The sequence below is a fragment of the Hydra viridissima genome, unplaced genomic scaffold, assembly GCF_058129835.1.
Source record: "Hydra viridissima isolate aposymbiotic clone 2 unplaced genomic scaffold, HvirCarnegie_v1 scaffold_12, whole genome shotgun sequence".
Classification (NCBI taxonomy): domain Eukaryota; kingdom Metazoa; phylum Cnidaria; class Hydrozoa; order Anthoathecata; family Hydridae; genus Hydra; species Hydra viridissima.
The window spans coordinates 3,401,047-3,425,884 of NW_028324311.1; the positions used below are offsets into that span (position 1 = coordinate 3,401,047).

Below are 24,838 nucleotides of genomic sequence, written 5' to 3' on the forward strand. Positions count from 1 at the left end.
GCGATTTTTTAAACATTACGCAAGTTGAAAAAAAGTTTTCTTGCGATTCTATCAGCAACGAAGGAATCGGTATTGCAAATATTATTTCGTCGGTCATCGGTCTTTTTGGCAATGGTTTGGTCATCGGTTTTACTGTTTTTTATCGGAAAGATTCCTCAAGATTTCGTCATTTAATTTCAAGTCTTGCAATTGCAGATTTTTTGTTCGCCTTAGTTTTGCTATTGATAAGTATACCACAAACCTGGACCTGCTTGTGGGTGTACGGTTTAAATATGTGCAAATTTCTTCGCGCATCATTGGCTGCTTTTGCAAACATTGCTGTTGGATTTATAGTTATAATTGCTTTAGATAGATTCTTTGGCATTATGCACCCGTTCAATAAGTTCATGAATAAAACCAGGCTGTGGTTGATCGTGTGTTTAAATATCTTGTTGGGAATCGCATCAGTTGTGCCACCATTAGTCGTGCTTCAGCTAGGAGAATTCTCCACTTGCGTGGAAGTTTGGAGCAAAGAAAGCTCTCGTGTATACACTTGGTATTTGTTTTTGTCCTATTATATTTTACCAATTGTTTCTCTATCCATTCTGTATGGAATTATGATGGTTTGGTTAAGGAAATCATATATACAAAACCAAGTTCTGAGCGATGAGCAAATGAGAGCTCGATATCAAAAAAATAAGAATATTATGATAATGCTAATTTCAATTTTAGTCTTGTTTGCCATATTGGTCCTACCAAATCGTATTGTTTGGATTATTAGTGATCAATACGGTTTCAATAAAATTAAAGATATGAAGGTCATAAGGTTTTTGAAGATGTTTTCTGAAATACCCTACGGTTTTCATGCTGCTGTCAACCCAATTATTTATTCAGTAGTCGACATGAAGTTCAAGCAGCAATTAAAATCTTTACTTTTTGGTCGGAAGAGCTTAAAAGATTCAGTTTATTCGCTTAAAACGTCGTCATCTGCGATCGTTTCGAATATGTCAATGAACAGTATTAACAAAAAAAGTATGAAAAGTTTTCATTTTTGACAAAATGATCAACGATGACAAAAAACTGAATATCAGATTGAACAAATGGAAATCTGTATTTTGGTTTGCTTAGTAACTTAGGTTTGACAATACACCGTCAAATAAAATATCAAACATAAATAATGATCATTTGACTTTAAACTGTACAGCTAATCCAACAAATTTCAACATATAACGCAATATTTATCAAGCAGCGCAACATATCAACGTAACATAGATAACGCAATATTTATAATACAATATATAGTGCAACATATATTGCCTTATAATATAGCATTTTTGACACTAAACTGTCAATATTCTGGAATCAGCAGTATATGATACTTATGGGATGACTAGCTCGGTCAATACTAATATTAAATATTAAAATTTTTTTATAACTTTACATCAATGGAAGAGCCGAACAAACATCAAATATGTTTGAAATAATTACATAACAGACATGTTACCAAGTGTTGTTGTTTTATTTTCATTTCCGTAAATTTGAGATAAAATAAAAATGTTTTAATATACCTATATTTCATACCTTTTGTATATTTGTATCAATTTCATAGAACTATTATACATTATTGTCTACAATCTGCCTCACTCCTGGCCAGGTGACTATCAGGTCTGATGGTTTCCAAAGACCTAATGTTGCTATACAAATACCTTTTATTGTATTATTCATAACCTTTTTTGTCGTAATACATCGTAATATTTGATGTAATACTTTTCAATGCATTTTACTCGTTGCTCTCCCCTCTCTTTTCTCTGCTCTTGACCTCAGATACAAATGGATAGGATTAAGCATCAACGTTTGGTTTTTTCCGCTAATAAAGTATGATAACAAATAAAGTATAAATTTATATAGTTGTCGATTAAGATAGCACTCTTTACGCATTTAAAGAAGCATTACTCTATGGTGTGCCAACTCCATTTAAAGTAGCATTAATTTATGGTGTGCCAACTCCATTATACAAAATTTGTAATTTTTTAATAATGAGTTTAACGGATTTAATCGAGTAGCAATTATGTGCAAAAAAATTGCCATATTTGGGGTGAAGAGCAACCCAATGCAATTCAAGAACTACTATTACATCAATTGAAAACAACGACTTGGTGTGATTTATGAACTGGTGGAATATTCAGCTTATATTTCTTTAAAAATGAGGCCGGCGCCATTGTAATTATGAATGGTACATATTATCAAGCCATGATAGCGAAAAACTTTTGCATGAAATTGAAGCCCGATAACTCGACGACAATTGGTTTCAACAAGACGGCGCTACCTACCATACGGCCCGTGAAACAGTGAATTTATTGGGTAACTTTTTTGATAAACAATTCCTTTCCGTCTCGGACCGGTGAGTTGGCCACCAAGGCAATATTACATCACGCCTTAAAAGATTTTTCTTTGAGGCTACCTAAAATCTAAAGTTTTTACTGCTAAGCCAACTACGATTGAAGCATTGGAAACCAACATTACTTGTGTTATTCGTAAAATACCGACGGAAATCCTCGAACCAGTCATCGAGAATTGAACCCTCAGAATGCACGAAGTAAAATGAAGTTGTGGCCAACATTCGAAAGGGATTGTTTTCAAAACGTAAATACCAAGATTTTACTTAATCATAATAAACTCATTAGATTTGAATTTTCTCAGATTTTTTTTTTTTATTTAAAAACAAAAAACCTCTAATTAATGAATTTAAAATTAAAACAGAAAAAAAGAAAATAAAAATCTGTAGGTTGATAACCAGTTTACTAAGAGAAAAAAAAGTGCGACAAGTGTTAAAAATATCCATCTTTAGAATTTTACATTATGCATGGTCTTGTGGCTAGGATATCTGATTTCCACCCTAACGGCCGGAGTCTAATTCCCCGTGCGGAAGGGTATATATTTTTTTGTATGAAGCATCAAGTGGAATTGGATTATTCAAAGTAGTTTGGAGCACTTTAGGCGAATTTACTGACCAGTCTGGAAAATATGACTGCGTTTTGAAACTCAAAATTTGTATGTTGTCGGAAATATAACAAGGATTTTTTTTGAACTGATATAAGATATTCTTTCTTCTGATTTTGATTTTACTTATCATAAGAATTCATTGGACGTTAAAATGATTTTGAAGATTTGTTTTTTGGATTCGCGTGCAGGGTTTACCGTTTAGATTAAAGCATAACGTTTGCCGCAGAATATCGCGCGCAGAATATCGCGCGGCACCATGGTAAATATAGAATATCGCGCGGCACCATGGTAAATGACAAACTTTCTATAAGTAATTTGTATTATTTTAGATTTAATTAAATTTTTTTAAGTGAAAATTGATCAAAATTAAGTAAGTAATAAGAATTAAGCAAAATATCTTTCTTCCTAATTCCTCTGTTGATTTTATTTGTAAAAGAAAACTTCCTTGCTAATACATCATCTAAGCTTTTGTGTCAATTGTTAAATTATACGTCAACTAAGCTCTTTGTGTCAATTGTTGAATTATTTCCTAAAACTAGGAAATAATTAACTACGCCATCAAAATGAATAATTATACAAAAAAAAAGAAAAAAAAAAAAAGAAAAATAATTATAATGATAAAAAAAACAAAAAAAACGAAATACTATTGGTGAACTTCACTTAAAATTATGTAAAAAGTATAATTACGAATATTATAAATGAAAGTATAATAATTTATGTTATCATAAGTAGTTATAGAATAATTTGTGAACTACTAAACTCGAAAGATAAAAATCAGAGTGTTTTCTATATCAATATTTTCAAAAAAAATTCCAATATAGAGCTCTTGTTAAGAATGAAAAATTTTTACTAGTAAAAACTATGCCAAACGAGGGAAATTTTTTTTCTACAAGAATCTAAAGGATGAGTATGGTATGTGAGGAACTAGATGTGAAGCAACGACAAAAAGCATTCATACGCAGCTCAACTTTCATTTATACGCAAAGTTTTTCGATTGAAAAAATTTTGCACGTTTACTGGATTCATGTTTTTTTGGGACAAAACCGACATCATTAATTTTTTTATACTGTAAGAAAGGAAAATAAAAACAGCGATTAGAAAAAGATTTACACACGGAGACTTATTCATTCTCTCATGTGCATGAATAATAAGTAGACATAGGACCAAAAATACACTTTTTGATAAAGTTTTGACGGACCCCTTTCTTGGTTTCTCGACTTTCGTTTCCAATCCACGACTTTCGCTCCACAATTTGGTGATACAATTAACAGTTTTTCATTAAAATTTTTTTGTCTGGCAAATGAATCGGAATATTAAGATTTTTAAGTCACTCCAAAATTAATTTTCTCTCTTCTTCTTGCAAATGCATTTACTACGTTTACAATTGTAAGGTGGAAAAAGGAAATAATTATAAGCAATAAGCATTTACTCGACTAAAATATTTAAGGTACTTATTCCAAGAAAAGTGAGAGGCAGCCGAAACACCAAGTAGACACTATTAAAGTTTAAAGCTGTTTTCGTAATGACAACCAGAAACTCAATTACAGCTACACTGATAATATAATAAGTTCAATTAGTAAGGCGCCATTATTACGTTTGCTATGACAATTTAATTTTTTTATCAGAATAATTTTGTTTTTTGTTTTTAGAAAAATAAAATTTCATTACATGCAACGCTTAATTGTCATTTTTGGCTTAACAGAGGGTATACCTCTTACTTTACTAACTCCAAGCAGGTAGAAGTTTGAAAAATCGATTTTTACCTAAATCGTGTACTGACGCACTATGTAGAGTTTTGCTTTTTCGTAAATGACAAAATAAGAGCAAAACTCAATCTTTTATCAATATTTTTTAAAATAAACTGATTTTAAAATTGTTTATATATTTACGCAAAAAATTTATGAAATCCTATTAAAATATTTACGATATCAAGAACGCATTTCAAGTTACGTCACATACCTTTTAAATTGCTCTAACCCTTAAAATATTGGGGAGTAATCCCATCTGATTGGTCGGTTTATTTCTCATAAATTCAAAAGAAATATGATAATTTATAAATTTATACATATTCATTTACATTTTGTCAAACCACTACTAAACATTATGCTATAAAAGAATGTGATAATATTTTTTGAATAAACTTTTTTATGAAAATATTATCATTCCTGTTCTTGTAACAATCAAATGAAAATGTTAAAAAGTTTAAATTGGTTGTTAATGAGAAAATTCTAAAAAAGGATTTGTTTGAAGGCGATCCATTAACAAGAAAAAGAGTATTGTTTTAGCATAGTTTTTGTTGTTGATCTTGTTAAGAAAATAAATCCTCAGCATTGATTAAGAACGCATTTTAAAAAATCATTGTGAGAAATCATTTTTGAAATGTCAGTCGATTGTACTCTGAAAATATTGTGCAATTTTAAAGGCGGATTTCAAAAAAACTGATTATTCAATGTTTTTGGAGAAAATAATTTCAAATTTAATTCTGCAAAATGTTTTTCTTTACAATAAAGTTTTTTAGATTTTGTGTGATTAGTACCCAGACCATGTTGTAATAAGTTAAGTTTCAGATGAACATCGGAAACGTTTTTCAACCAATCATCATTTAGAAACGATTTATATAAGATGATCAACTTTTTTAAGATTTTTACTTTCAACTATCGCTTCAAAATCGGAATTGTGACAAAACCTTTTAAAAGCGCCAATTGATTTATTGTAGTTGATATATTTTTTGCTACGTAAATATCCTTAGATAGGAAGATGATGGTTAAGGGAAATATTATAAGGCCATGAAATATGACTTAACAAGAATGTTGTTGCTAGGGCCAATGCTAATGACATATTTTTGTGCTAACCTGAAAACGATCCAAAAAATTCAAATTTTAAAAATTAATTTAATAAAATTAAGCTTACCGTTGTGAAATGGAAAAACTAACAAATTATTATCCTAAGTGTCAAAAATTTTGTTCTTTCAAATCCCTTTTTTTTTAAACAATGAGATTCGGCAGATAACGCCAGCAAAGAGCGGACATTGAACTTCACAAGATCAGTTACTTAAAGGAAAAAACTGCTCTGTCAGCAAGATGGAAACGAGGTAGTTAGGGAATACGCCAGGTCCGTCGCGGATACAATTGATGCTCCACTTCTATAGGTACACATAGCACAAACAATTATTTGTTAAAAAAAAAAAATCATGGTTAAAGATGGGAAAGAATCTGCTTTTTTTAAAAAAGAATCTAAACTTCATCACTGGATGATCGCACATTCGAACCGTATCCTCATCAAGTCGAACAAAAAAATGTATCTTCAAGCAGTTTTCTTCCCCCAAACCGAGAAAAGTTGTGCAAAACAAATATAATTGATAATTATTTTATTGTACTCCCAATTTATTAAACAACCTGTTAACTTCCCACTGTCCTGCACAAACGTTAACTCACAAATATTGTGTTTATTAAGAGAGGAACTCACAATACTTTTACCCCAGACCCCTTTTCCACCGAAAAAAAGGAACTCACAATACATTACCCCAGACCCCTTTTCCACCGAAAAAAAGAAAAACAAAATCAAGGGACAATCTTTGTCAAATAATAGAGCTATAAGAGGAAGATATTTCTAATTGGAAACAAGATGTTATTCATAACAATCGTGCGAGAGCTAGTTGTAATTGAAAACAAGATGCCATTCATGACAATTTAACCACCCGAAATCAACAATTAATGTTTTGCAGACTAACAAATAAAAATGAAGACACCAACGCCCAAAACAAAAGAACCAATATAAAAAGCTAAAAGCATGTAAAGGATTTTTTATTATTAGAATTTATGTAAGAAATATCACGCTCAAAGAAAGGTACGCGCGTAACATATGTAAGTCAAGAGAAAATGCAAAAAGGGATAAAAAATACAGACTGCGAAATGTTTAAAATACAGACTGCGAAATGTTTAAACACCTCTTACTTACATCTTATACATCCAGATAACGAATTGGACAAAGCATAAGCATATCGAGCAGAACAAACCATGAACGCACCTAATATTTAAAGTAGCAAGTATAGAAAAATCATGTAGTTTTAGGAATCATATTTACCAATATTACCATATTTATCATTTTTCGGTGGAGTAGTGATGCATACCTCATGTTGAGCGTGACAAAATAACGAAATACAGATGTTGAAAAAAATTTGTAAACTTCAACAGCACAAGAGTTGTTTCTTTGAAATTGCTAAACTCAGTTTATGGTAACTTAGGAACAGAGCAAATGGTATAAATAAACAGGGGCGTCGAAAGGTTTAAGGACAGTCAAAGGTAAATGATTAAAATAAACTTCGCATGAAAAAAAACAAAAAACAAAAGACAATTGTCATTCTATATCCCGCCCCCCCCCCCACCACCACCTTTATTTTAATTTAAAATTATTTAATATCTTAAACAACATCGAGATTTTAAACGACTGATACTTTGAGGTAATACTTTATAGAACTATTTGCATACTATTCATCAGAATAACCTTTAATTCAATGGCCTGTGAATTATTAGTTGTTTTAAATCTAATACCTAATTATTACTCATTTTCTACTAATGACAAATAGATTAAAATGACTTAGTTTAACGAAGTCATTGCTGTATTCGTTTTAAAACCTTTTCGTTCTAATTGCCTTCCGCCCTAGGGTGCAACTTTCAGATTTTCCATTCATTTTTTCTCATTCCTTTTTTTTATTTCTGACATTTTCCTGTCCTGGCTTCTCTTCTCCCTACAAGTTCAAAATACTATTCTGACCCTTTACCGTTTATATTCTGAAATCTTCATGCCCAACAAATAACAACTGATGTTACTGTTTGCACCTTCCCAATATTGATACATATTGTTATTACATCTGTACCACATTTATCAGTTTAAATTAGCATTAATTAGTTTTTCTTAAGGATAGGATTCGAGCATTGCAATTAAATGGGCCACGAATGTTTTAAAATACATTTGTTACATCTGGCTTTATTTAAAAACGACGAAGTTGAACCGACAAAACTTGTCAACAATCAACCTTTAAATCACTAAATCTTGAAAGAGTTACTGATTTTAAGTTTAATTATATAATTACATTTTAATATATGATTAGAAAAGGGTAACGAAGAAGTTGCCACAATCCTATCAAATTAAAAAACGTACAGGGACAAGAAAGAATTTAAAATGACACTGAGAAAAAAGCCAGGGGTAGTTTACTAGAATTGCACTAAAACGTTATAAACCCATTTTTGAACTCATAAAATCAAAATGAAAACTCAAGTTTATTCTTTTTCTTCTTTGCAATTTTGATTGCGGGACGCTTCTCTTTCTCTTTTTAAAAACGTTCTTAGAGTATCCTCCTCTCTTAACTCTTTAAGATATTGATCAGCTACGATACTCCTCAACTCCGACATCATGCATTTTGCTCGAGGTTTCATACTTGAACCAACGAAGGTAGGCGTCCTAAAAATTTATCACCGAAATGTTTAAAAAGTTGTTATTTTAAGACAAACCAGTCTTTCCTTGAAAGGATTTGATAACAAAGGTAAGCCCAACAGAGGGTTCGTTTAGTATTTATTCATCCGTATATGAAACAATAGCATATTTATTACTGTGCACCATTCTCTCAATACAAACACACACACACGAGATGTTAAGGGGATTTTTACTTCGGAATACATTAAAAACCATTTTTTTTCTTACTCAGGTTCTGTACGCAAACTGAGCCAGACAGCTGTAACGAGAGTTTTGAAGCAAACACGAGTTGGATTGACAGATTTATGAAATGTCACAAAATATCTTTGAGAAAAAAAATTTTGTTGGAAAAGATTCAGAACTTTTGGTAGTAAAGAATGTCGTTTAATCAACAAGCGAGAAGAGCGCTAAAAAATATCAATACACCTGCCGAAATAATTACCTTCGATGAAACACGCATTTGAACAAATATAGAACCATTGAGACTAGTGGAAGCAAGACTTTTAGTCTGAAAAAAATAGAAGGCAAGAAATAGAGATTTACCGTTGAACTGGCAGTAAAAAGTCTTGATATTAAAATGAAACTCTTTACATTTTTTAATGATGAAAAATGTTGAAAAGATGGTCCCCAGGAATAGATATACTATCGTTTCATATACTGATAGATAAATACTAAACGAGCCCTCTGTTGGGCTTGTTTTCCTTTTTTTTTGTTCTAGCAAAGATTGCTCTGTTGAGATACATACGAATGCCATTCTATGCCGACAGTAGCATTGCTCAAAACTAAAAAAGTTGACGTTGTAATGGTTTGTGTCAGGTATATTAAGTACATCCAAGCTCCCGACGAAAGTTGGAATAAGTCATTTAAAGTATTTCGAAAAAAAAAAAAGACGCGTGGCTTGAAAAACAAGAGGTTTTATTAACAAACTGTAGTTGGTTGCTTGAAATCTGCATTTCGTTTTATCATAGATACTATTGATGGTGCCATGAGATTTGACTTTTGGTGACGACGACGATGACAAAGATATAAAAATGTTAATTTATGATTTTTATTAACGAAATGTAATTAAAAAATTTTTTGTTGCATTTTTTTTTTTTTGGAGTTTTTTTTTGTAATTTTTTGTTTTTTTTTTTTAAAAAAAAAAACCAGTCAAATAGCTGATAAATTTAATTAAAAAAGTATAATCAACAATTGAAACAAAAAATTTCAAAACAAATTTGCAATTATACAAAAAATAAAAATAAAAAATTAACGCATTTAGCCAGTTGTTAAAAAAGCGCATGCGCATTTGCTCAAAATTCAAACGAGTAACAAACAAAAATGAACCTAAACCAATACGCAAATATATTTATATTGCACGCATGAATGCAGATGAGTAGGTAGTTTGTGAACAGATATGCATTCGCAAAGTGGGCAAAAAAATCCACAGCTGACAGAATCTGATTCTTCCAAGAACCAAGTTTTTGAACAGATATACTAAAAACTCATGCAACAAAAAAAAAAAAAAACATTGCATACCAAGAGGAATTAAAACACGAAAAATGGTTTAGCTAATTGAAATTAGCTAAATTAGTGAAATTCTTTAAAAAAATAATGGAGAAAGAATTAAAAAACCAATCGCCAACGGCATATCAACCATGCGCTTCTAGCACACCCAGAGTGCCAAAAAAAGGTATACTTAACGATGAAAAACGAAACAGCTTTTCGTCCGAAAATGCAATAGAATCTGAAGACTCGAAAAATGATGCAAATATGAGCAGAAAGAACTTTTGCACGCCGAAAATTGAAGCCAGTTTTGTATTATGCTGCGGGTTTTTATGCTTCGGCTCATCAATGGCCATTATAGGACCAACAGTACTGGAGCTTGGTTGCTTGACTGGTGAAGATGTTGGACAAATGAGTTGGGTGTTTTTTGCGCAAACCAGCAGTGCTCTCATTGGTGCTATACTTAGTGGTGTAATTACAGACAGGTTTTGCATTAATTACAACGTTTATTTAGCCATCGTCATGTCAATTCATGCAATAGCATTAGCAATATTACCTTTGATGCGTGTATTAGGTACTCTTTTGCTCATGACTGCACTTCACGGATTATTTGGAGGTTTTCAAGACACTGCAACTAACCTTAGAATGATCATTATGCACGGGCAGGAAGTACCCCCGTATTTACAAACCTTATTCTTTTTCTATGGTCTAGGTGCTTTTTTGAGCCCAATTATAGCTGGTCGTTTTCTCAGCGATGAATGTAATAATGGGTTACCTGATGATTTGATGGAGTTTGCCTTCGTTCGACGTCGGCGGCATAATATGATTGGAGTCAACCATTGGATCAAACATACTAAGAGTTCGGAGATTATGCTATCTTTAAATGCAACCTCTCAGCCAACAACGGTTCTTACAAAAATAACATCTACTCGTGTACATTATGCGTATTTCATAATTGCGCTAATTCACATAACCGTAACATCGGGTCTTTGGTATTTATTTTACATCGATCGTAAAAGGGAGCAAGAAGAAAGAAGAAGAAGCTTATCAGAGAGCACTGAAGATTCAGTTGCTTCGATCAGCGATGATTCTCTTTCGCGAAGCGAAAGAAGCGAAATTGATCCAAATATAAAATCTCAAGTTTTATGCATCAGCTTCTGGATAGCTTCCATGGTTTTTATATCAGACGGATTGCAAGGTTCATTTGGCAGCTATATTTATACATATGCCATCAAAAGTAACATCGGTGTTTCACACGATGATGCAGCTTACCTTAATAGCTTATTCTGGGGAGCACTTGCAGCAGGAAGACTTCTGGCGATTTTCGTCTCCATGTATGTTTCTCCTCGTATCATGCTGTTAGTAGACATAATAGGTTGCTTATCTTCAATCTTGTTAATGTTCTTGTTCAGATTTCAAACTATATCGCTTTGGATTGGTACAGCGACGTTCGGTCTGTGCTTGAGCAACATATTTCCAACTAGTGTTTCTATGGCCGAAAGTTATTTTAGACTGACCGGCACAATAACATGTTTTTTCGTTGTTTGTTCAGGAATGGGTGAAATGACCATTCCTCTGCTAATTGGTAAACTTTTTGACATTATTGGTCCAACAAGCTTTTTAGTAATTAGCTGCATTCTTTGCTTCGCATCATTCGGTATATATGCAGCAGTCATCATCACCGGTCAGGGAATATCTCGAACAATAGAGGAAAGTCGAAGATCGTCCTTAGTCCTCTCCTCTAAAAACTCTCCTGTACTCAGTACTGCGAAAATCCAACAAGAACCAACAGACACACAACACTTTAATACAGAAGATTTAACTAGCTCCGAAAAGAAGCCTCCATAAGATGGATTAATTTTTTTAATTATAGAAGTTACGCATTTTGTAGATATAATATTGTTAGTAAAGAAAATAGATAACATTAATGTATAACACTAATTCAACACATATATACTAAATAATGATTAGGTAACAAACACATATATACTAAATAATGATTAGGTATCAGTTGAAGAACTGATATAAAGTTTTAATGCAAATATTTTTTTTGGACTTAAATCATATCAAAAATTAAAACTACCTTGGAGACCCGTGACAAATCAACTGTTCATTCAGTGTGTATTTATTTTATAATTTTTATAAAATCTCTAAACTAAATAATTACCGTCGTTCTACTTGTGAGATACGCTTTACAGATAGATTCTCAAGTTTAGCAATTGGGAAATTTAACTTGACTCGGGTACTGGACTCAACTTTTGAGAAGTTTGCCACAAAGTGAACAATTGATAGATTTGTTGCAATTTTTGAGAAAAGGACACCATTTACATGCTGGTTTATTGGGGTCATTATCTAAAAATAAAGACTCCTCGAAGCATAATTTATTGAAATTCTACTTATGGCTAATGAAAAGGAATTCTAGAACCTCAACATGAAGTTGCATATAACTTGCCAAAAATGATCAATTTCAAGTATATGACGATTCATCCAGGTATGTTTCCCAGAATAATAAAAATGATTCACTTATAAACTCTTTAAATAATGCAAAAAGAATCACCTTTAGATTTTTAACTACTTTGCCTTTGAATTCTTCCAACTTTAGAAAGATTCTACTCTTTAAGCCTTCATTTATAGGGTTATTTTCAACAGACAAATAAATCGATTTCAAAAGATTGTAAGTACTTTTTTGAATCAACTTATACTCACCTAAATATCAAAATTCTTCATTTTTCACAAAATTCAAATTATTTATTATACTATATTTATGAAAACTCACTTGAATTACAGTCCAAGTAGTCTATTAAGCCAAAATAATGTTTTCCACCATATAAAGCTAACTTTTGAACTTCTGTAGTAATACCAGCTATACAAACTTTACTTAAGCACTTAAGATAAACAGCAATCATACAGAAAGTCCATTCGCTGACAATCTTGTTGCAATTGAGAGATGTGTGATTAACTTTTGTTAAATCTGTAGAAAAATATCTATTTACGCACTAAACATGTAGTTTGATTTACTATGGCTTAACCTGATTCAATTGAGATTTTTAATATGATTGGAGATAATTAGCAGCAGACAATTGTCATGACAATCGCCTACTACTAATTATCTCAAATCTCTCAAATAAAATAAAAGAATCATTAGAAATCAAAGAATCAATACCATCTTCCTTTATAATCATTTAAATTCTCTAAATCTACTTTCAACCTTCTTACCTCCATCCTTTGAAGTACAGAGTGTTTCTTTATTTTTTAAAGATAAACTTGAAATTGATTCGGTTAAAAGATCAACTTTTTTTTTTAATGCAAAACAACCACAATTAGCGCCAAGTTGCAAATATATCTTAAGACACTTACGATTTATTATAGAACATTCACTTAAAGTTTCAAATGCCAACACATAATGCAACCTTTTAAAAAAAAAAAAAAAAAAAAAATATCTTACAAAGATATGGCTTATATACAATTAGATATATAAGGCATCCGAACTCAATATTTTATTGTGAAAAATAAACATTGGCGAGTTATTCAGAAAAAAAAAATTTAAAAATTGAAAACAGATTTTTAAGCAATAATTCAAGTTATTTTATTATTAAATAATGAGCAGCCGCTAATAATCGACTGGTACTTTTCAAAGCTATTTGATTTGTCATTGAAACCATCAAAAATGGGAGTTACAACCAAGGAATGGTCGCAAGCTCAGCACAACTTAGTTATTGAATTATTCAAACAAAGTAAAACATTCAGATTGATATAAGAAGCGACTGGAATGGCATTAGGAGCTATTAGCGACTTGGTTAAAAAACACAAAAGGTTTGAATACGTAAAAAATCACCCAAAATTAGGAGCAAAGCGCAAAACGAGACCCAGAATTAATCGACAAATTGGGAAGATGGTGCAGGAAAACCAATTTTTATCAGCACCAAAAGCGTCAAACCTTCTTTAAAAAGAACTTGGAATTCAAGCGAACCCTTTTACTATTCGAAATCAATTGAAAGAGAGTGGATTTAAAGCAAGAGTTCCACACAAGAAGCCATTGCTTTCAAAAACCCATCGAGAGCGACGACTCGCATTTGTTAAGAAATATGTAAACATCCCGTTATCATTCTGGAAAAACGTTTTGTGGACTGACGAATCAAAATTTAATCTTGTGAATTCCGATGGAACTCAAAAAGGTATAGAGAAAGGAAGGCGAAGCATTCAAACTCAGTTACATTCGAGGAACAGCGAAATTTGGTGGAGGCAATGTTATGGTGTAGGGATCGATGACTTGGAATGGAACAGGAAGGCTGGAATTATAGACTCTGAGGTATATGTCAACATTCTCAAAAAAAATCTTCTGACCTAAACTCGAAAACTGCGAATGGGTAAACATTTCATCTTCCAATAAGACAACGACCCCAAGCATATGTCAAAGATAGCAAAAGAGTTTTTCATCCAGAAACAGATTAATTTACTTGAATAGCCGGCTTAACGTCCAGATCTCAATCCTATTGAACATCTGTGGGCTATTCTGAACCAAAAAGCCGGCGCACGATGTATTAAAAAGAAAGAAGAACTGAAATTTTGCTCCAAGAAGCTTGGGCTCAAATTGATTCAGATACGACAAAGAAGTTAGTTGAATCAATGCAAAATCGACTCGCAGAAGTCATTAAAGCCAATGATGACCCAACTGGATATTAAAAAGTCATAAAAATTAATTGGAGAAAATTCCGATCTCAAAACCCTTGTTCGGATACTTATTTAGCATTGAAAATTTGTTAAGTTTGAGTGTTTCGTTAAATTTTGGGCAAATAAAGTTAATTAGCGTAATTTTATTTTTGTTATCTAAAACCTTGAACAAATTTGCTTTCAGAAAAATCTTAAAAGTTTTCTTCAAAAGCTTTTTTTTTCTGAAATAACTCGTCAAAGATTAGTTTTCACAACTTTTTTTGTTTAGATACTTATCTCTCTAACTGTAAATACACCTATCAAATTTTTTTTTTTTTTACCAGTTTTTGTTATCTGAGCCAAGATCAGCCAAACTTTCTTGTCTTAAATAAGAAAATTCATTTAGGTTCAATTTTATTTTTCTTGTCACAACCTTCCACAAACGAAGTGAATAGAGAAAATATGAATGAAGTGCTTTCGGCCTGTCCTATAGAGAAGTTTGCTAATAAAAAATATTGTGGAGAAGTTTGCTAATACAAAATATTGTGCATTTTGTATTTATGTTTGGAGTTATTTCACTTTATAATAAAAGTATTATAAAGTGAATTAACATAAATACAAAAGAAACTTAATTGTTACTTATGATGAACATATGAGAAGACTCAAAAAAGAAGTGTCTATCCTAAATCCCTAATAAATCTTTAAAATAGCGACTTACATATTTTAAAAAACCTTCTGATTCTAAATTAAAATAAAAAAGTAAAAATTTCTTATTGACAAAGAGAACTTTAGAGCATAATTACTCTAAATCAAATAGAACGCAAAACTACCTGGTATTGCTGTTTGGCATATTTCAGAAATCTAAAAGGGAAAATATTTAAACTTACTGGAATTTTTTAAAAAAGACCTAAAGAACTCATCAACCACTTTTATACTAAAACTAAAAACAAACATAAAGGATTAGAGGAATAAAAGATAAAATAGATAAAAAATTTAATTGTAAATTGTCAAATAACTGCTAAGTTTATTTGACAACTAAATAGCAAAATGATTAAGATGAAGTAAGAAAAAGAATGACTTCAGAGATTAACATGAGGATACTAATAAACAAAAGATGTAAATAGTGTAAAGAAGATTCTTTTGAAATTTTAAAGATAACTTAAATAAGAAAAACTGCTGTGTGTTAAGTTATAAATGTTACTAACAGCATTCGTTCCTATGCATCTGAATAAAATCAAATGATAGAAGTTTGTAAGCAATATTTATTTACAGAAGACAAAATATCAGCTGCATAAAAATATCCAATAGCACTCTAATGAAAAATTCAATAATGCAAAATGCAGCCATCACTTTTATTCTTTAAATGTACGTTTTCAAATTAGTGTATTTAAATAAGATTATGTCATACATACAAGAATTGGAAGGTTTAAAAAATCTATATTATGATAGATTAACTCTTGATAATTCTTTATTAAAGCATTCACATCTAAAAAAAATAACAACAAAAGTATATTAAAAATGATAAGTAAAATTTAAGAAAAAGTAAAACTAATTGGATTTTTGAATTAAAAATTAAAAAATTGAAAACTTGACTAAAAACTAATAACAACAAATGATAATACCTTCATTGAGCAAATGCAAATCATTTAATTGAACATAAAACTCCTGAAAATAAATTTTAAAGATATTAAAAACTCTAAAGAGCATCATAAAAAAGAAAGAATAAAAAAAACAACAGCAACTAATTACTGAAAAAAAGAAAATTTACAAAGCTGATTATTGAGAAGAACCTTGTTAAAAAAAATATTGTAACATTTATTTTACTTTAATTTCATTATAATCATCATGGAAAATCATAAACTTTCTGATGTAATTTGTCAACAAGGTATTTTATTGATCCAACTTTGTCTTATTGATCCAACTTTGTCTTACTTAGCATAACATTTGTCTAACTTAACATAAAAAAAAAATATAGTAAGTATAAAGGGGCAACACCACAAAATCTTAAGTAGAGGATTTGGTTTTCAAAAATCACACATTAACTGGAGGGTTGTGGGTTAGTCATTGAATGAAGTCCAGCTTTAACACCATTTTGGTTTTAAACCTTGGAAAAAGATTAAAATACCACTAAAGTGTACAAACATTAACCATGAGAATTAAGACACCACTAAAGTGTACAATAATAACTTTGAAAATTAAAAAAATGATTCTAAACCTAGCATTAAATATTTTTTCTGTAATATTAACATAGAGATAAAATGCTATCATCATATTATAAAATCATCTTGATATCATAAGTCATCTTTATTTCATAAAGTTTTTTTGACAATAGCTTGACAATAAAAAAAATCAGAACAGTCATATTTGTGATATCTCTTAACATCCTATTTTATTTAACATGGATTTTATTTAACATCCTATTTTATTTAACTGTTAATTTTTCCTTTTCTGCAGAAGATATGTATGTGTGTATTTTGTAATTTAAACATACACCAAAACAAAAAGAATGCAACAAATTGAAGCTGTAATATGAACCCCCCACTAGACTAGATTAAAAAAAAAAAAAAAAATGGTGACCTGAACTATATCACCAATTAAATGATGATAATATAACCTTATAAGTACCAACAAGCAAACCTAAAAAAAAAAGATAAAAAAACATTGAATTTATTTTTAAAAAATCAGTAAGGAATCTTTTAAAATGAAACTGATGATGTAATCCAAAACATATTTTGTTTTTCTTGATTTTAAATCCATATCAAAGTTTTTTTTCCAGAGAAAATAAAACTATGAATCAAAGGTAAGAATTAGAAATTACTTACATCAACAAAAATGAGACCCAACTCAGAGTCAATGGAAGTGATAAGAAGCTTTAAAAGGAGTAGAACCATATCTAACAGGCTACAAAATAATGAACAATATCTAACAGGCTACAAAACAATGAACAATATCTAACAAAATAATAATCGATTAGATCTAATAGCATATAGAAGACGCTTAATTGTAATAAACTAAAAGTATTTACATACAGTAATTCTATTTTCTTTACTTTTAAAGTAATTAAGAATAAAAATTTAGATAAATTTAATAAACTTCTAACATAAATTTACTAGATTAACTTTGAGAATGGAATTAATCTTAAATTATTAAAATAGCAATAATAATCTTATAAAGTTCACACAAGCACTTCAAAGTAATAGAGGCATAACCATACCTGGAAATAAATTGCCTTGATAAAGGAGAATTGCAAAGTGATTCTTTCAGAAGCACAACACATTCTAGTAAAAACAGCATATCTGTTATATTATTTTTCTGTGCAAAGTCTATTTAGGCTTGGCATTTGATTGTGCAACTTCCTTTTATACAAAATGGCTTTCCTACAGAATAATTATCTGACATACATATTAAGATGTAGCAGTTACATTTTTGCCACACCTTTTATTATTATCATATTATTTAATTAAACAACAATTAGTAAGGTTATCATGAACTTTACTAACTATTGTTTAGTTAAAACTAAAACCATATAGTATCAACAGATTTTATACTTTACACAATATTTTAAGTGAAAATTTGGCCTTAAACATCTTAAGCAACACTTGATAAAAGTCATGGGTAAACCTTCTTGCTACTAGATTATCATAAAGTCATGCATAAACCATCTTGTTACTAGATTATCATAAAGTAATTGAAGATTGAAAGATTGAAGTAAGAAAAGAAAGCTTTACCTTTAACTATTTTGAAATTCTCACACTGTAAAAGTTCTTTCAGCACATACCAAAACTGGGTATATAAGAATGAATTTGGGCAAGACCAATTTCCCTGAAGAGTGCCCTGGGATTAAGTTGCATGGGTATTTTGTTTCAATTCAAACATTTAATTTCTTTGACAAGTTTATATTAATAAGAAATAATAACTGATGAAATAAAGGTTTTAAATTAAAAAAACAATTTTAAAGGAAACAAAAAAATTTAAATATCTTTAATAGCTCTAAAAAATATCACCTTAACTCTTTGCAAGCTAGATAACACTTCAGATTCAACTTCTAAAATTTTAAAGTCGTCTTTTGCATTCTCCAGCTTTAAAAAAAAAAAAACTTAATCTTCATTTATCATTTTTTTCTAAAAAGTTATTTAGGCAATAAACTTTTAGGCAATTTTTTGATAAGCAATTTTGTTAAGCAACTTATTTAACCAACTTATGCTATATAATAAGCAATTTTTTAAAGCAATTTTCTTTTAAGCAGTTTTTTAATAAGCAATTTTTTTAAAATAAGCATTTTTATTAATATTTTCCTCAATCCAAATAATCTCAATAAAAGCTTGTATAGAGTGGATTTTTACAATAAATTTTTTTTTATTTTTCTTCTTTCAACTTTAAAGATATTGACAAAACAGGTTAGAGAACTTGTAAAGTCAGAAATAAATACATCACACAAGAAGAAAAACAAACTTATTTTTGACACACCTTCCCCAACAAATCGTCTAAGCTATCTGTGAAGGTAGATCTAAAACAAAATTTGTATGATCATATTAGTTCAAAAGTGTCTAACCTAGAATTAAATTCACCTAACCTGGATTTGGTATAGTTAGAAGTACAATTTTATTTAGATTAACATAATAAAATATGCTGGCAAGATCATTTATGGAACTGTTTTTGTAGTAAAAGTAGATTTTAGTGTTAAAGTACTGTTTTTAGAACAAGTTTAATTTTTTTATTTGATGTTTCATGAAACATTTCTTAGAATCTCTTTACACTTATGCAACTATCAGTTATTACTTGATGCATAAGTTATCAGACAATATTTAACTTAGTTTTTCTAGCTAGCTAAACAATCAATTTGGTTTAATGTATGTGTAAAAAAACTCTATGGTATGTTCATTTAATTATTTAAAACACTTTTATTTAAAATGAGGTTAAATGCAGCATATCAAAAATCTTACACCCTAATAAAAAAATAGTGAAACTGTAAATCATTTCAAACAAGAAGGAATAGCTTAAAATACAATCTAACTTAACTTAAGTTAACTGAAAGACTTGAAACTGATCAGTCATTTTCTGATAAAAAGCACTTGGTTGGCCAACATCCTTGACTAGAAAAAAGAAAGCCTATCTAAAGAGACTTATCAACAATCAAAAAGGGGTCAGTCAGAGAAAATTGAATCTTAAAATCAGTGTAAATAAATCAATCATTTATTGCCTCTTTAAAAAAATGAGTATTTAATACAGGAAACATAAAAAAGCTCCCAAATATGCTACTGAACAACAAATAAAAGCAAGGAAAAGAAAACTTGTAAACCAGCTCTATAATACAAAATCACTTATGTTCATCACCAATGAAAAATAATTTTGTTTTGCAGGTGATAACCCATCTAGAAATTCTGGATACTAAACAAACATCAAAGAAAAATATTAGAAAGTGTTTGCTTTGTAAAAAAAGAGAAACTTCCAAAAAAATTATCAATGTGGATAGCTGTATCTGACTGTGGTACTTTCGAACTATTGTTTTGTTCTTCCAAGGCTGGTGCAATTAATATATCAATCTATATTAATAAATGTTTAGAGAAACATCTTCTTTCATTCACTCACAAATATCATGCTGACTTTAACTATCTATTTTGGCCAGTCCAATTTTTTATTTTTATCCAATCCACCAAATGTGCCTCAAGTAAAACTAATCAAGAACTTTTAGGAACATTAGGCTCAAAAGACTTATAAGGGAGTTTGGCAAGCTTCAACAGAGAAACTTTTAATTGCATGAAATTAAAACTAAAAGAAATTGATTTGAAAAGCAAAATTGAGATCTACTGCTGATGATAGAATTTTTTCATGTGAGTAACAACTGATTTTTATTCATAAAAAAAAAAAAGCTTTATTTTGGAAACAAATCTTAACATTTTTTTTCTTTACTTGTAAATAAGTTATAAAAGTTATTACTTCATCCATTAACTTATGCAACGCCTATTAGAACTTATCCCAAATCATGATACAATAGGAGCCAAATACTTTCAAATTTTTTTGGAACTAAAAGAGGATTATCACTCCTTTTTATAAGACTCCTTCATTGTTTTTAATTCCATTGTCATTTCTCTTTATATTCTGCTTTTCACCATGTTCTGCAAATTTCTGTTATTGACTAATATTTTTTGAAAACAGATTTAAAAAAATAATAAGTATTTTCCTATGTTATCAAAGTCACCTAAGATGATGGTCAGAAATACCAAAGGGTACCCCTGTTTTTGTCAACCGTTTTTTACCTGGTAAAGGACGCATAGCACATTTTTTTAAAGACATCTTCCTATTCAGTACTTTATAAGTTTTTACATTTTTCGACTATTAGGACCACCTGCAGGTGTATTTATGTGAAAAATATTTTTTTATTTTTTGAAAATATATATCAAAAGGCACCAAAAATACCATGATGTTATATTTTTTTAAATGACTTTCGTGTTTTATGCCTCACCCTTACACATTGATACATACATATATATACAATATACATATATATATACATATATATATACATATATATATACATATATATATATATATATATATATATATATATATATATATATATATATATATATATATATATATATATATATATATATATATATATATATATATATATATATATATATATATATATATATGTATGTATGTATCAATGTAGTTAATAAAAATGCCTAACCATAACCAAATCTTTTATATTGTAAAAATTTGTATTATATGTATTTTCCTCACCTAACTTTTCGTTGCGGGTTCTGCATAAGATAATCGTTTTTTCTTTTTTCGATAATTTTTATTTGAGATTGTGATAAAATGCAAAATTTGTACTTATTGGGAATTTTTTCAATAGACATGATTTTTGGTTAAGCTCGTGTTAGCACATGTATTTTTATGTTTGTTTTGATTAATAAACGCATTTTAAATTGCCTCGCAACAATTCACGAAATGAAACTTAATCGCTTATAAAGATGGCAGGAGCTGGTAGGTTTTTCAAGTGATTAAAAATACTTTTTATCAACAGATAAAAGCTACTGATGTTGTTATGTTAGTAGTAGGACAGACTATAATTTTTAATGATTAAACAGAAAATTCTTTATGCAATTTAACTGTTTATTTATTTTTTTTGAAATAAATAACCGGTGTAACTAAATAATTTTATCGAAAGCATTTTTTGGAATTCATAAATTTCATTTTAAACATGAAGCTTATGTTAAGCTTTTTTTTTTTATAGTCCTGAAAATAAACAAACATTTTTTGTATATGAACAAAATAAATGTCTTAAAAGTTGGAATACTTAATTATAACAAATAGATAAAGTTTTTGACTTTCCTGACACGCTTCGCAAAAAATAATTTTTTTTCGAAGGATTTTTAATAATGATGGATAAGAAATTTAATGCGAAATAATCAAAATTATTTTTATTGAAATACAAAGTTGTAAACTTTTCATGTATTTAAAAAAAAATAAAAAAACAGCAAGTTACTTACAATGTCATTTATTACTTATGTATATATCATGAATAATGTATTGAGTGTAGTTTTTTTTTTTTATCAACCTTTTTTTTTCACTGTAGTACTCTACAAATTAAAATGATCTATATGGCTACTACTACTATATGTGATCATGATTTAACTTCTCAATACTAAGATTATGCTTTTTACCATGGCGAAATAAACTTGATATTTTAGGTTTAAGTTAAATTGATAAAAAATTTTTATGATATATTTTGGAATATTTTCCACAATTTAAATGAGCTCTGAGAATTGCTTTTTTTTGAAGTTAGTTTTAAATCTTGCAGCAATATTCTAGTAAAAATTTAGAGATATATGTAGTTATATCGTAGTTGCTTCTCTATTAATCAATCTTTGCTTATATAATTTGGTTAATTTAATCAATTCTTCTATGAATCATCTTTTATTTTTTTATTAAAATGCAAAATGATTCATTTTTGTTTCTCTACACTAAATCCATTTTTTGATATGGCAAATCTGGTGATTCTAATTAATAAGCCTGTCAACTATTGAAATAGTCTGTTAAATTCCCTTTTTTTTTTTATAGGTAAAGACAATATCCAATCAATAAAGCAAGAGTTACCAAAGTTTATTCAAGAATTTAAATATAAAACAGGCCAGAGCGAAAGGCCTAGCATTAGTTCAAAGCAATCAACTGCTGAAACTGATGAAGATGACAAGATTCGAGAAGATGAAGCCCCTTTAATAGAACTACCAGAAAAAATTTCAGAAGATGAAGCAGCAACATATCTTAAATCAAAGTTTGGTCAAAGTGTTGTCATCAATTCAAAGAAAAGAGATCATCATTTTGAAGAAAAAGATGGTAAGAATTTGTGGTAATTTTTATAAATAGATCTATTACAATTATTACAATTACTATTATATTGATACAGTTATTAGATAAAAACACCTTGCCTTTTACAATTATTATCAGGTAAGCGCCTTGCTATTGTAATTGGTAGGCAACAAACATGTTTTAAATATGTTTTAAACAGATGAAAATTTGGTGAGACTTTTGAATTCTATTACAGGATGCAAAAGTTCCAAGGAAGCTAACGATGATGGCAAGTTAACTTTTAGGCAGCCAATTAAACGAAAGGAAACAGAACCTTCAAATAAAAAGCGAAAAAGTGAAATGAAGCAAGTTAAAAACAGTAAACTTTTGTCATTTGGAAATGATGAGGAAGAAAATGAAGATACATAAAAGAAAGAATATATGTAGTATACTCATGGGTTTCATGAATAGGTATCTTTACCAACTTCCAGAATTACCAACTTCTAGAATAAGAATCATTTGAAATGAAAGATGTTTTTGAAATGGATTTTATATTAAACAACTGTTTTACACCTTTAAAGACATTCCTTATGTACAAAAAGACAAACATAAAGTTGTAGCATGTTGTAAAAACTCACTGTTATTCAATTTTTTTTGTTCTATATCTCCTAAACTTGCTTTACTTGAAGATAAGCAAGATTAAGCAAAATTTATTGATATTGTTAGTCTCTCTTTAAAATGAATAAAGATGTAGTCATGCCTGTTTTAATAGATGGTACAAAAAGCTAAAGATTTTCCCACATGTTTAAGGTTGCTTGGATGGTCTTAAAGCCAAAGTTTAATAATTCTAAACAAAATTAAAAGCATTTTATCAATAAGCAATCTTGTTTATTTATGGTAAAATATCATTTTAATTCAATAGTTAAATATATAATATATATCTCAACTTTTTATATAATTATCTTATCTGTCATCAAATTTTTAGCTCGCTTAGAATCTTCTGTTTCTAGAAGGGAAAAAATAACCGTTTCTTTGTGCGACGCTTCAACTTTTTAATGAACCAACTAGCCTTAAAAACCGATTAAGAATCTTACTTGTCAATCTGTGGCTATTTTCCATAGGTTTTTATAAAGTTCTAATGACTGCGACATTACAGCATCTCTATCAACTTGTAGCATTCTATGGATAGAGGAACGATTGCTATGAGTAAATAAACGACATTCTCCTGGTAAAATGTCGTTTATTAACTCACAGCAATCAAAATAATTAACATATATTGATAATCACCAACACTTTTATCAGATTACATTTTTATAGAAAAGTAAATTTTTTTAAGCAACACGGAAAATTTGTTTGCTATAGTAAAGCATCTACTCTAGAGATTCTTCCCTAAATACAGGAATAATAGATATACTAATATTGCCCCACATTTTGTAAGCAGCCGAGGAACTCAAACTACGAACACCTCAAAAAAGAATTTCTTACCATTATAATAGATTGATACACAGCTCTTTCTTTTAATTAGAAAAAATTAGATTAGCTTCTCTTATACTCGAATTTTGTGACGAGCATTTTATAAAAGTACATTTTACAAGTCGGCATTTTACAAAATAATCTGAAACAAATCTAAAATGTACGAGTTGGGCTGCTGAAGGATTACAGGCCGTTGATGTCAATTAGGCAGTTATTAGTCGCACAACCTCTTCTCTTAGCTGGAAGTTTTTCGTGATAAAGTGCACACATGAATCGCCTGCTTCTGTAAAGCTATATGTTTTTGCATCACTACAAGACAGATACATACAGAATGGTGCATAAAAGCAATCCATTAACATTAGATCGTTCTTGATTGAACGTTTGGGTTTACTTTTACATGAAACCATTTAAGCTTAACTTAAATTATATGCTTCACTAAATTTTTCTTTAAGTTGAGTAAACTTCCTTAGTGCTTTGT

At 29.5% G+C, this 24,838-nt stretch overlaps 5 protein-coding genes and 1 long non-coding RNA gene across 21 annotated transcripts in view; 3 read left to right on the forward strand and 3 right to left on the reverse strand.

Moving 5' to 3' along the window:
- The window catches only part of LOC149880792 (allatostatin-A receptor-like), a 3,534-nt gene extending 1,938 nt beyond the window's left edge, over positions 1-1,596 (forward strand). For all 3 annotated transcript variants that reach the window (XM_090069671.1, XM_090069670.1, XM_090069669.1), the window contains exon 2: positions 1-1,596. This exon is cut by the window's left edge and continues 273 nt beyond it. In XM_090069671.1, coding sequence (XP_089925797.1) covers positions 1-1,034 — 1,034 coding nt within the window. In that variant the 3' untranslated portion in view covers positions 1,035-1,596.
- LOC145193738 (septin-7-like) overlaps positions 1-6,009 on the reverse strand; it is a 35,045-nt gene extending 29,036 nt beyond the window's left edge. For 2 of the 5 annotated variants that reach the window (XM_090069343.1, XM_090069341.1), the window contains exon 1: positions 4,942-5,090. The gene's annotated coding sequence lies outside the window, so the exon portion shown is untranslated. Of the gene's footprint in view, positions 1-4,941; positions 5,091-5,892 lie in introns of those variants that run through there. The other 3 variants (XR_016445798.1, XM_090069344.1, XM_090069342.1) reach the window with 3 other exon arrangements.
- A 2,179-nt stretch (positions 6,010-8,188) lies between these two features.
- Positions 8,189-21,565, reverse strand: LOC145194312 (uncharacterized). Of its 10 annotated transcripts, none has more exons than XM_090069349.1 (17): positions 21,337-21,565; positions 19,057-19,682; positions 18,594-18,668; positions 18,318-18,423; positions 17,804-17,867; positions 17,412-17,490; positions 17,167-17,226; positions 16,212-16,254; positions 16,002-16,075; positions 15,420-15,450; positions 15,308-15,330; positions 14,931-15,076; positions 13,156-13,349; positions 12,716-12,910; positions 12,497-12,645; positions 12,107-12,291; positions 8,189-8,442 (listed from the first exon to the last, which is right to left on the reverse strand). In XM_090069349.1, the coding sequence occupies exons 6-17, from the start codon at positions 17,478-17,480 to the stop codon at positions 8,262-8,264; spliced, it is 1,350 nt and encodes a 449-aa protein (XP_089925475.1). In that variant the 5' UTR covers positions 17,481-17,490; positions 17,804-17,867; positions 18,318-18,423; positions 18,594-18,668; positions 19,057-19,682; positions 21,337-21,565; the 3' UTR covers positions 8,189-8,261. The 10 variants fall into 10 exon arrangements, 9 of the variants coding, with proteins under 9 accessions (XP_089925475.1, XP_089925474.1, XP_089925473.1 ...); XM_090069348.1 differs by having other exon boundaries at positions 13,297-13,349; positions 19,057-19,096; positions 21,337-21,547; XM_090069347.1 differs by having other exon boundaries at positions 19,057-19,096; positions 21,337-21,547.
- On the forward strand, positions 9,534-11,871 carry LOC145193752 (solute carrier family 60 member 1-like). The gene has a single exon (XM_080071264.2). It carries the CDS (start codon positions 10,048-10,050, stop codon positions 11,785-11,787), a length of 1,740 nt encoding a protein of 579 aa, XP_079927390.2. The 5' UTR covers positions 9,534-10,047; the 3' UTR covers positions 11,788-11,871.
- LOC149880793 (uncharacterized) lies at positions 21,463-23,535 on the forward strand. The gene is made up of 3 exons (XM_090069356.1): positions 21,463-21,582; positions 22,660-22,935; positions 23,144-23,535. The coding sequence occupies exons 1-3, from the start codon at positions 21,570-21,572 to the stop codon at positions 23,314-23,316; spliced, it is 462 nt and encodes a 153-aa protein (XP_089925482.1). The 5' UTR covers positions 21,463-21,569; the 3' UTR covers positions 23,317-23,535.
- Positions 23,536-23,844: 309 nt separating this feature from the next.
- Positions 23,845-24,486, reverse strand: LOC149880794 (uncharacterized). Its single transcript, XR_016445800.1, has 3 exons — positions 24,373-24,486; positions 23,982-24,066; positions 23,845-23,893 (listed from the first exon to the last, which is right to left on the reverse strand). It is a non-coding gene; the product is annotated as an uncharacterized LOC149880794 (long non-coding RNA).
- Between the last annotated feature and the right edge of the window lie 352 nt (positions 24,487-24,838).

Excerpts from the sequence above, each read along its gene's own strand:
- LOC149880793 (XM_090069356.1), top strand. Across the intron at positions 22,936-23,143 it reads TCATTTTGAAGAAAAAGATG|GATGCAAAAGTTCCAAGGAA; the intron begins GTAAGAATTTGT and ends ATTCTATTACAG.
- LOC145194312 (XM_090069347.1), bottom strand. The coding sequence starts at position 21,455 with ATGTCTATTGAAAAAATTCCCAATAAGTACAAATTTTGCATTTTATCA. Across the intron at positions 18,669-19,056 it reads TAGACGATTTGTTGGGGAAG|CTGGAGAATGCAAAAGACGA; the intron begins GTGTGTCAAAAA and ends TTTTTTTTAAAG. Across the intron at positions 16,255-17,166 it reads TAATTGGTGATATAGTTCAG|GAGTTTTATGTTCAATTAAA; the intron begins GTCACCATTTTT and ends ATTTATTTTCAG.
- LOC145193752 (XM_080071264.2), top strand. The coding sequence starts at position 10,048 with ATGGAGAAAGAATTAAAAAACCAATCGCCAACGGCATATCAACCATGC.